We start from the raw sequence: 12,181 nt of genomic DNA, 5'->3' as shown, positions 1-12,181 counted from the left end.
CAAGTTTGAGGGTACAAATCTTCAGCCGTGCAATATTCCAACATAGCAAGGCTTCCCATACAGTTAAAATTCACATCAGTCAGTCTTGCAACACGTAGCATACTAATGTGAAACCTTAAACCTGTCTAATCCAATTATTTTGATGGAATGAGTTCAACAAAGGAGAGAAAGCCAAGTGTTTGTCGTACTCAGGGAGCAGGTATTGTTGGTAAGGCTGATAGTTATTGCCCATCACTCGTTGCCCTGAAAGGATGGTGCTGGCTTTCATCTTGGAACCATGTGTGCTGTAGTGGTTTGATGTAACTGAGTCAACCACATTGGTGTGGGACTGGTGTTTCCTCCCTAAAAGACAATAGTAAACCAGTTGGGTTTTTACAATAATCCAACAATCAGGTCACATTTCTGATTTGCATACAATTTTTAATGCTCTGAATTTAAATTCCCAGGCTGTTCTGGTCGAATTTGAACTAATTCTATTATTAGACCAGGTTGACTGACTAGCCCAGTAACATAAACACTGTACCACTGTACACAATAATCCCAGTTTTTACACTGTGTTTGGTTTACAACTGCTTCCTGTATCTAGTTACTATCAAATGGTATGTGCTGTTCTCAGTAATATAATTCTTTTCAGATTTGCATTCTCGTATTTCAGATTGATATCGCTTTGTCCCATACACAAGGGGCGGGATTCTCCGACCCCCCGCCGGGTCGGAGAATCGCTGGGAGGGGGCGTAAATCCCGCCCCTGCCGCCCGCCGAATTCTCCGAAGGGTGAAAAGTCGGCGGGGCGTCAATCGTGCCGCCCGCCTTGGAGAATGGCAGGGGTGGGTGTGAGACAATGGGCTCCCGGGCTGCCCATATTCTCCAGGGCGGATGGGCCGATGTCCCGCCAACGTGACCACGGGTCACGTCGGCGTAAATCAAAACATCTTTTTAACGGCGTCAACCAGTGCTGATGGTTGATGTCGTCCAGCGAGGAGGTAGGTCACGGCCTGTGTGTGTGGGGGAGAGGTGTGTGTGGGTGTGTGAGTGGCGGGGGGGTTGGGGTGGGCTTTGGGGAGGTGCCAGAGAAGGGGGGGGGGGGAAGGAGTGCCGGTGAGGGGGATGAGTGCGGGGGGGGGGGGGGGGGGGGTGAGTGCTGGGGACGGGTGAAGGCCGGGGACGGGGGGGACGGGGACAGGTGAATGCCGGGGTCGGGGGGTGAATGCTGGGGGGGGGGGGGTGAATGCCATGGACGGGGGGGGGGGGTGAATGCCGCGGACGTGGGGGGGGGATGAGTGCCGGGGACGGGTGAGTGCCGGGGGGGGGGGGGGGGGTGCCGGGGAGACAGGGGGGGGTGAATGCCGGGGATAGGGGGGTGAGTGCCGGGGACGGGGGGGTGAATGCCGGAGACGGGGGGGGGGGTGAGTGCCGGGGATGGGTGAGTGCCGGGGGGGGGGGGGGGTGCCGGGGAGACAGGGGGGGGTGAATGCCGGGGATAGGGGGGTGAGTGCCGGGGACGGGGGGGTGAATGCCGGAGACGGGGGGGGGTGAGTGCCGGGGATGGGTGAGTGCCGGGGACGGGTGAGTGCCGGGGACGGGGGGGGGGGGAGGGGTGCCGGGGACAGGGGGGGGGGGAGGTGAGTGCCGGGGACGGGGGGGGGTGTGTGTGCCGGGGACGGGGGGGGTGAGTGCCGGGGACGGGGCGGGTGAGTGCCGGGGACGGGTGGGTGAGTGCCGGGGACAGGGGGGTGAGTGCCGTGGACAGGGGGGGTGGAGTGCCGGGGACGGAGGGGTGAGTGCCGGGGACGGGGGGGAGAGTGCCGGGGACGGGGGGGGTGAGTGCCGGGGACGGGGGGGGGTGAGTGCCGGGGACGGGGGGGGGGTGAGTGCCGGGGGGGGTGAGTGCCGAGGGGGGGGTGAGTGCCGGGGACGGGGGGGGGTGAGTGCCGGGGATGGGGGCTGAGTGGCAGGGACGGGGGGGTGGGGGTTAGTGCCGGGCGGGGGGTGAGTGCGGGGGGCGGGGGGTGAGTGCGGGGGACGGGGTGGTGAGTGGCGGGGGGGGGTGAGTGCCGGGGGGGGGTGGTGAGTGCCGGGGGGGGGTGAGTGCTGGGGACAGGGGGGGGGTGAGTGCTGGGTACGGGGGGCTGAGTGCCGGTTACAGGGGGGGTGAATGCCGAGGGGGGGGTGAGTGCCGGGGACGGGGCTGGTGAGTGCCGGGGACGGGAGGGGGGGGGTGAGTGACGGGGACGGGGGGGGGTGAGTTCCGGGGATGGGGGCTGAGTGCCGGGGGGGGGGTGGGGGGGGTGAGTGCCGGGCGGGGGGTGAGTGCCGGGGATGGGGGTGGTGAGTGCCGGGGACGGGGGGGTGAGTGCGGGGTGGGGGGGGTGAGTGCCGGAGGGGTGAGTGCTGGGGACAGGGGGGGGGGGGGGTGAGTGCTGGGTACGGGGGGCTGAGTGCCGGTTACGGGGTGGATGAGTGCCGGGGACCGGGATAGGTGAATGCCGGGGGGGTGAATGCCATGGACGGGGGGGGTGAATGCCGGGGACGTGGAGGGGGTGCTGGGGAAGGGGGGGGGGGGGGTGTGCCGGGGACAGGGGGGTGAGTGCCAGGGATGGGGAGGTGAGTGCCGGGGATGGGGGGGGGAGGTGAGTGCCAGGGACGGGGGGGGGGGGGGGGGTGAGTGCCAGAGACGGGGAGGGGGAGTGCCGGGGACGGGGACGGATGAGTGCCGGGGACGGGGAAGTGAGTGCCGGGGACGGGGGGGATGAGTGCCGGGGACGGGGGGGATGAGTGCCGGGGACGGGGGGGGTGAGTGCCGGGGACGGGGGGGTGAGTGCCGGGGCCGGGGTGAGTGCCGGAGACGGGGGGATGAGTGCCGGGGGGGGGGGTTTGAGTGTACCGGTGACGGGGGGGGGGGGGGGTGAGTGCCAGGGACGGGGGGGCTGAGTGCCGGGGACGAGGGGGCTGAGTGCCGGGGGGGGGGGGCTGAGTGCCGGGGACGGGGGAGTGAGTGCCGAGGACGGGGGAGTGAGTGCCGGGGACGGGGGAGTGAATGCCGGGGACGGGGGACGGGGGGTGAGTGCCGGGGGGGGGGGGGGGGGGATTAGTGCCGGATACGGGGGGGGGGGGGTGAGTTCCGGGGACAGGGGGGTGAGTGCTGGGGACGGGGGGGTTACCCGTTGCGGTCGTGGCTGATGACGCCTATACGGAGGCCACAGAATGACGCGGAGAACAGCTACAATGATGCCCATGCAGCGAGAAGGGGAGTGATAGAGAGGTGCTTTGGCGTGCTCAAAATGCGTTTCAGGTGCCTGGACCTCTCTGGGGGCACCCTCCAGTATCCGTCAGATAGGGTCGGCCGCATCATTGTGGTGTGCTGCGTCCTGCACAACAGAGCCCAGCAGAGGGGTGATGTTCCACAGGCAGAGGAGGGCGGAGTGGAGGAGCAGCAGGAAGAGGCGCAGTCCTCCCCAGATGAGTGAGATGGGGGCAATGGTCAGGGCAGATGGGCTAGACATGGGCGGTTGGCTGTCCACCATTACTGGCTGGGCCAGCGGGCACGGGACAAGCTGATAGCCGCCCGCTTCATTGACGAGGGGGCGTGGGAATCGGCGGGTATGGCCACATACCGCACACCATGGCATCACACGAACACCCTCACCCCCCACCACCCATCTACCCACCCAGCACCCTCACCCCCCCCCAACCACACCCACCCCACCCGCATGCACACCACCCCTCCATTGCAGATCCACCTGCGGCACGACGGCCGGGCTCTCACGGGCGCCGGTGGAAGCGTGTCTATTGCAGGCCATGGACGATGATGACAACCTGCTCTGCAATGAGCTCCTGGTTCCACATCGTTGCACGATGTCTGACCCGTGGCCATAGTACCACCATCCATCCGGACCATCCCTGCATGCGGCTGTGACACTGCAGCGCACGGTCCCGTCCTCTGCCCGGGGGGATGGTGAGGGCGGCCCAGGGGGAAGAAGGCAGACTCACCTGAGGCCGACGTAAGACCACCCCTCACACACACACTGGCGCTCAACGTACATGACACCCCCGCACGCTTCGGAAAGAGCACAAAGGCAGCTTCTGTAGGTGTTAATGTGATTTTAATAACAAACAGTGCATACACGTGCCCTAGCCCCTAAAACTCGTCTGTGCCCTGCACCCGTGCCAACTTACTCAGTGTCGAATTGTTTGGCCTTACGGGCCCTTTGACTACGCCTAGGTGGTTCCCCAGACGGTACAGCAGAACTAGAGGTGGACTCCTGCGATTCCTGCCCTCTGACTAGGGATCCCTTTGGCGGCCATTTCCTGGGGCGTCCTGGCCTAGATGGGCCAGGCTGCGGCCCGGGCAACTGGGATGGCGAGCTGCCAGCCTGTCCTGCCCGTTGTCCACCTGATGCACCTGGGACGGAAGGGGGTGGGGGGTGTTCTTGGACCTCCCGTACAGGGGGACCAGGGACTGGCGCCAGCAACTCCTCCTCCCTCGGGGTGCCCAATGGCCCCCAGGCCTCTACATGGGTCGGGGGTGCGAACGGACCGGCCATCCGACGCCTCTCCGACACCTGGCGCTGCCAGTCCTGGAGGCCCGTGCTGGTATCGACAAGAGTCTGGAGGTTTGCAGCCATGGAGCTCAGGGAGTTTGCCATCCCTATCTGTGACTGTGCGACGCCAGCCAGCACATGGGAAATGGCGCCGATGCCCTCAGCGATGGCCTGCTGAGACTGCGCCATGGCCTGCAGAGACTGGGCCATGGCCTGCTTAGACAGGGCCACGGCGTTGAGTGCCTCTGCCATCTGCCGCTGGCTCATGGCCTCCTGTGAGAGGGCAGCCATGTCCTGGGCCACAGACGCCGCCTGCACGGAAAGCCCCAGGCCTTGCATATTGCTCCCCATGTCTGACACCGTCGCACCCATTGCCCCCACCGCGGACGCCACCCGTGCGGTGTCGGCCTGGGTGGCATGCATGACCGGCACCACTCCCAGCTCCTGGACGTGGGTGGACTCCTCCACCTGCGACTGCAGCCGCTGCAAGTCGACCGTCACCCTCTTCGCTCGTCCCAGGATTGGTGGTTGCATCGGGGCTATGGGTGGGTGTGGTAACTCCAGGAACCCGGGATCCATCTGGGCGGCAGATGTTCGCTTGCGCCAGGATGCCCTCCGACCTCCCGGTCCCTCTGCTGCTCCTACCTCCACCTGCTGTACCGGGACAGCTGTGTTGTGCGCACCAGTGAGTGTACCAGACACCTCATCACTAAAGTGCCCAACCGAGGTGAGTGTCTCTGCGATGGTGGAGGGTGTTGGAGACAGCAGTGGCATTGTGTAGTTCGCATCGTCCGACTCTGAGTCCATGGTGCTTTGGGGTGACGGTACGTCTCCACCCATCCAATCCGTGTCACTGTCCTGTATTTCGGTTTCCTGGGTAGGGGACTCCTGGGTAGGGGTGTCCTGGGTAGGGGTGCCCTGGGTAGGGGTGTCCTGGGTAGTGGTGTCGTGGGTAGGGCTGTCCTGGGTAGGGCTGTCCTGGGTAGGGGTTTCGTGGCTCGGCTGCGACAGGGGCCTGTGGCTGCCCCCCTCGTCGCTGGGTGGCACACGCCTGCATTGCCGCACCCGCACGAGACGGGGACATCGTTTCCCTATTGCTCCAGGTCTCTCCGTCTCCCGTGGTCGCCGAAGGGCATCCTGCGGGCGTCGCGTGCCAGAGGGTCCGGGTCTCTCCGTATCCCGTGGTCGCCTTGGGGCATCCTGCGGGCGTCGCGTGCCAGAGGGTCTGGGTATCTCCGTATCCTGTGGTCGCCCTGGGGCATCCTGTGGGCGGTTGGCATCTGCAGGGATGGATGCCTCGACGTTTGCTCCTGCAATACACAATGAAGCATGCATGGTTAGACACGCAGGCAGTGATCAGGTGATATGGGGGAGGGGGGATATGGGGTAGGGGGGATATGGGAACGGGCTGTCGGTGGCTCACTTGCTGGTGGGCATCGGCAACCTCCCGGTCCTCAGGTCCGCCAGCCAGTTCCAGTGCCCTTTCCTCATGTACGGTGAGTGGCCTCTCATCAGCTGGGGCCCCTCCAGTCCTCTCATGCTCCCTATTGTTGTGTGCGTGCTTCTCCTGTGGGGGGCAGGTGGGTGGCAGGGGTAGAGGGCAACAGTGTTAGACAGGTATATGAATGCACGCCATCGGTTGCGCGTATAGTGCAGAGGTTAGTGTTAGGGTTGGTTTCACCTGGGGGTGTGCCGCACATCGGGCAGGGAGGGGGGGGGGACTCACCCTGGCTGCCCTGACGAGGTCCTTCACCTTCTTATGGCACTGGGTGCCTGTCCGTGGTGTCAGAGCCACAGCGCTGACGGCCTCTGCCACCTCCCTCCACAGACGCCGGCTGAGGCGTGGGGCGACTCTGCGGCCGTGTCCGGGGTACAGGGACTCCCTCCTCTCCTCCACTGCGTCCAGGAGCACCTCGATGTCGCGGTCCTGGAACCTCGGGGCTGCGCGGCGGGCGGCATCTTGTCGGGTCTTCCGGGGTGGGGGGGGGCGCGTCTTTGAGCCGTCACGCCGTGCGGCGTCGCACGGCATCACCGTCCACGTCGGGTGACTGTGGTAATACCAGGTATTGCGGTACCTGAGAGGCCGACGCCATTGGTTGAGACCCTGGAGTCTACCATTGGCTGTGTGAAGTAGCTCCGCCCTGAAGGCGGGGTATAAAAGATGGTGCTGTCCCAGCAGCCTTTACTTTCTGTTACGAAGCTGCTGAGGATCAGTTCTAGTGCATTAAAGCCTCAGTTACTGAATACCTTTGTCTCGTGTATATTGATTGCTCATCAATTTAATGCACTACAACCAAGCTGGAAGGATGGATCTCCGTATCAAGCCGGAGTGCCTCCAACTCAGCCCCCACGTGGAAAACTTGGCCGCTATATTTAAACACTGGCTGGCGTGTTTTAAGGGTTACCTGGAGATGGCCGAAGGAGAGCCCACTGAAGGTCAGAAAATGCATCTCCTGCGATCAAGGGTCAGCCCTGGGATCTATCCCCTTATCGAGGAGGCGGCGAACTACGATGCCGCCATCCTACTACTGGAAGGACATTACATCCGCCCTGTTAACTAGGTCTACGCTCGCCACCTGCTCGCTACGAGGCGGCAAAGCCGCGGGGGTTTCTACCGGGCGCTACTAGTGCTGGGCCAAAGCTGCGGCTGCCCACCAGTTTCGGGGAGCGAGCACACTGAACTTTTAATAAGAGATGCTTTTGTGGCAGGAATGAGCTCCTCTGATATCCGCAGGAGGCTCCTGGAGAAGGACACACTTGGGCTCAGAGAGGCACGGGCCCTGGCTGCGTCCATGGACATCGCATACCAAAACGCGCAAGCCTACGCTCTCGACGCGCGTCCGCCCCCTTGCCCGCATGACACCCCGCTGCGGCACGCCCCCAAATCTTCCCCCCGCCCCCGCTGGCCTGCGCTACCGGACGGCCCGCTAACGGCGTCGGAGCCCGCTGCTTTTTCTGCGGGTAGGCAGGTCATCCGTGCGTGCTGCCCGGCCCGCACCGCCACCTGCAAAGGGTGCGGCAAGAAGGGCCACTACGTAGGGATCTGTCAGGCCCGCGCCGTCGCCACGCTCTCTGGTGGCTCCGGACCGCTGTGGCAAACCACCCCCCCCCCCCCCAGGCCCCGACCGACCAGCGCTCCTTTCCTAGGGCCATGTGCGACCCAAGGGCGTGGCCATTTTGCGCCCCGAACACCACGCCGCCATTTTGTCCATCCCCGCCGCCATCCTGAGGTTCCCCGGACACCATGAGCGACCCGTGGGTGACGCCTTCTTGGGTGGCACACCGGGGAGAAACATAGGATGGTCATCGACCACTGTCAGACCATCAACAGGTTTACGCAGCTGGACGCATACCCTCTCCCCCGTATAGCCGACATGGTAAACAGGATTGCGCAATACAACGTCTTCTCCACGGTGGATCTCAAGTCCGCCTACCACCAGCTACCCCTCCGTAATAGTGACCGCAAGTACACTGCCTTCGAAGCAGATGGGCGGCTCTACCAATTCTTAAGGGTTCCCTTCGGTGTCACTAATGAGGTCTCGGTCTTCCAGCGAGAGATGGACCGAATGGTTGACCGGTACGGCTTACGCGCAACGTTTCTGTATCTGGATAACGTCACCATCTGCGGCCATGATCAGCAGGACCATGACGTCAACCTCCGCAAATTCCTCCAGACCGCACAAATCCTTAACCTCACGTACAATAAGGATAAATGCGTGTTCCGCACCGACCGCCTAGCCATCCTTGGCTACGTAGTGCGGAACGGAGTTATAGGCCCTGACCCAGAACGCATGGGCCCCCTTATGGAGTTCCCCCTCCCTCACTGCCCCAAGGCCCTGAAACGCTGCCTCGGGTTCTTCAGCTATTACGCTCAGTGGGTCCCGAACTACGCAGACAAAGCCCGACCGCTAATCCAGTCCACGACCTTCCCTCTGTCGACTGAGGCCCGCAATGCTTTCAGCCGCATCAAAGCAGACATTGCAAGGGCCACGATGCGCGCTATCGACGAGTCCATCCCCTTCCAGGTCGAGAGCGATGCGTCCGACGTAGCTCTGGCGGCCACCCTCAACCAAGCGGGCAGGCCCGTGGCTTTCTTCTCCCGTACCCTCCACGCTTCCGAAGTCCGCCACTCCTCGGTCGAAAAGGAGGCCCAGGCCATAGTAGAGGCTGTGAGACATTGGAGGCATTACCTGGCCGGCAGGAGGTTCACTCTCCTCACAGACCAACGGTCGGTAGTCTTCATGTTCGATAACGCACAGCGGGGCAAGATTAAGAACGACAAGATCTTGCGGTGGAGGATAGAACTTTTCACCTACAACTACGAGATCTTGTACCGTCCGGGGAAGCTCAATGAGCCTCCTGATGCCCTGTCCCGCGGCACTTGTGCCACTGCACAAGTGGACCATCTCCGCGCCCTCCACGAGGACCTCTGCCACCCGGGGGGGTCACTCGTTTCTTCCACTTCGTTAAGACCCGCAACCTGCCCGACTCCATCGAGGAGGTCAGGGCAGTCACCAGGGACTGCCAAATCTGCGCGGAGTGCAAACCACACCTCTACCGGCCAGAGAGGGTGCACCTGATAAAGGCTTCCCGTCCCTTTGAACGCCTCAGCATGGACTTCAAAGGTCCCCTCCCCTCCACTGACCGCAACACGTATTTCCTGAACGTGGTTGACGAGTACTCCCGGTTCCCCTTTGTCATCCCCTGCCCAGACATGACCACAACCACCGTCATCAAGGCCCTCCAGGGTGTCTTTACACTGTTCGGTTTCCCCGCGTACATACACAGCGATAGGGGGTCCTCCTTTATGAGCGACGAACTGTGTCAATTCCTGCTCAGCAAAGGCATTGCCTCGAGCAGGACGACCAGTTACAACCCCTGGGGAAACGGGCAGGTAGAGAGGGAGAACGGAACGGTCTGGAAGACCGTCCTACTGGCCCTCCGGTCTAGGAATCTCCCAGTCTCCCGCTGGCAAGAAGTCCTCCCGGTGGCCCTTCATGCCATCCGGTCACTGCTCTGTACAGCCACAAATCAGACACCTAACGAGCGTCTTCTTGTCTTCCCCAGGAAGTCCTCCTCCGGGACCTCGCTCCCAACCTGGCTAGCAACACCCGGACCCATCCTGCTTCGGAAGCACGTGCAAGTGCACAAGTCGGACCCGTTGGTCGAGAGGGTCCACCTGCTGCACGCTAACCCGCAGTACGCCTACGTGGCGTTCCCCGACGGCAGGCAAGATATGGTCTCCCTTCGGGACCTAGCGCCCGCCGGAACCCCACGTGCTCCCGACCCATTACCCCCACCTCCACCACCCCCGCAGCAGTGGGAGGGCTCAGTACTCCCGCCACTCCGGCCCTGGCCCGGCCACTCATCAGCGCCCCCTACAGGTTCCCCCCCCCCCCCCAGGCCAACCGCTTGCCCCAACAGCGCCGCCCAGGGGTGACGAAGCTGCCGAGTAGGCCGAAACTATGCTCCCGGAGTCGCAACCACCGAGACCTACACCAGGATCACCACCGAAGCTCCGACGCTCCAGGAGGACGATCAGGCCATCAGAGCGACTTATTGCTTCTTCCTGACTCTCACAATAAATGAACATTTTGATCGAATCCTCGATTGTACGGTGCCTCAATACCTGGTCCTACCATGTGAAGGGCTATTTTTTTTCACTGGCCACCACCCCCCCGCCGGACTCCTTCTTAACAGGGGGTGAATGTGGTAATACCAGGTATTGCGGTACCTGAGAGGCCGACGCCATTGGTTGAGACCCTGGAGTCTACCATTGGCTGTGTGAAGTAGCTCCGCCCTGAAGGCGGGGTATAAAAGATGGTGCCATCCCAGCAGCCTTCACTTTCTGTTGCGAAGCTGCTGGGGATCAGTTCTAGTGCATTAAAGCCTCAGTTACTGAATACCTTCGTCTCATGAATATTGATTGCTCATCAGTGACGCCATCGCGAATGGCATCATGCCGCTGCTAGCCCATTCGGGGCCGGAGAATTTGCGTTGTTTGGGGGGGCCCGCCGCCGGAGTGATCCGCGCCGTTTTTGGCGCCTGGTCCCGGACATCGCGCCAGTTTTCGGAGAATCCTGCCCAAGATTAGGAAACTTAGCCAGTTTCAAGCTAACCAAAATTATTGTCTAGCTTTGCTGTTTTAAATTGGCTAGATGATCCCCAAACTCCAACTTCAATGAATTAATCATTCTGGCTTGTACTCCTAGCTGACAGTTGGCTGGCAGGCTGTAAAGATTATAATTCACCATCTCAATGAGACATCCATTAGTAGCTACGGGTGGGGGAAGGGATAAATCTGCTGACACCGAATGTGGTATTGCATTGACAAGAATAATACAAGTCAAGGATCAGAATTGTCTATTTACTCTATTAGTGGTGTGATACAACAGGGCTGTGCTCAACTAGCAGGAAGTGTGATTAATTTATCTGTCACCTCTCCAAACAAGTCAGTCTGGTTTTGATTCATGGTTAGGTCAACATTGAAGAATGAGAATCGGTACCTTCATTTTAACATGCTGCAAAAAAGCAGCGAAATGGCAGTATCTTTATTTTTATCAGTTAATCACCAAATTTACAAAAATATGTATTTCAACAGAATCTAAAAATATTATACAGTTTATATTAGATTTGAATGCTCCAGACCCTCTTTAATAACCACGACCATTCTGAAATCATAGATGCAACTTTAAAGCACTTCTTTTGATGGTAGTACAAGGCAAAATGAGAACGAGCAATTGGATTAAATTACATTAAGGCGTGTCCACCAGCTTTGCAACACTTCATATAATGAGAAGAAGATTTCAACACCATTGGAAACTTCTTGGGTTGCTCCACGAATGAAATAAACACTTCCCATCCCCCACGGGTGGCAGGGTAACAGGAAACATGAAGACATTATGGTCCATAAATTGTGGTAAAAATAACATTGCAAACCATTATAATGCATATAAAAAGCCCAGGCGTTTGAGAAGAAGAGATTCACCCCCAAATTGCTGAAAGATTTGCACTGCTTCCACATCAGCCTTGCAAAAGTGAAAATGCGCCATCTACTGCCCTTAAGTATCAAGAGATTGTTGGATCAATGACATGAATACAAATGAATCTTGCTGTAGCCAGTTAGGGTTGGTATGTTCATGTTTTGCAAACATGACATGTCACTCAATCTTGGAGGGCAAGAGAGGAAACAATTGAAACTGAGGAGCCTCACTTGAGCAGGTAGTGAGTTGTTCCTTTCATCAATCTTTTATTTACGGCTTTACCTTTTTTTGCTGTATTTTTCTTGTTCTGTATTTAATTTCAAGTGCAGGGCGTTCAGGAGGAGGTCCCAGACACCCTCACTGCGATGATATTAGCTCGTAATTCCAGCAAATTGCAACGCAAAACATAATAGAAGCTGAAGAGTGAGGAAGGAAAATCCAATGCACAGTGCACCATCCAGGCAATTTCTGGGGAAATAGTGTGCACACAACAAAGAATCACTAAAATCTATTGCCAACTTAAGAAAACTATGAGTAAGAAGATAACAGTTGCATTTCTTACGAGCATGCCGTCTCCTTCTTGCATGGATCTTTGTTGCTGCTTGCCATTTTGTGATCTGAATCCTTTGAAAAGAAAAAAATAATTAATGTACAGATA

At 59.7% G+C, this 12,181-nt stretch overlaps 1 protein-coding gene across 2 annotated transcripts in view; it reads right to left on the bottom strand.

Annotated features, from left to right (window-relative positions):
- LOC140425470 (uridine phosphorylase 1-like) overlaps positions 1-12,181 on the bottom strand; it is a 194,986-nt gene that overhangs the window by 151,202 nt on the left and 31,603 nt on the right. For both annotated transcript variants that reach the window (XM_072509776.1, XM_072509777.1), the window contains exon 2: positions 12,086-12,147. In XM_072509776.1, coding sequence (XP_072365877.1) covers positions 12,086-12,132 — 47 coding nt within the window. In that variant the 5' untranslated portion in view covers positions 12,133-12,147. The remainder of the gene's footprint in view (positions 1-12,085; positions 12,148-12,181) is intronic.

The sequence above is a fragment of the Scyliorhinus torazame genome, chromosome 6, assembly GCF_047496885.1.
Source record: "Scyliorhinus torazame isolate Kashiwa2021f chromosome 6, sScyTor2.1, whole genome shotgun sequence".
In the NCBI taxonomy this organism is placed as follows: domain Eukaryota; kingdom Metazoa; phylum Chordata; class Chondrichthyes; order Carcharhiniformes; family Scyliorhinidae; genus Scyliorhinus; species Scyliorhinus torazame.
This window is presented reverse-complemented; position numbering and strand designations above follow the sequence as displayed.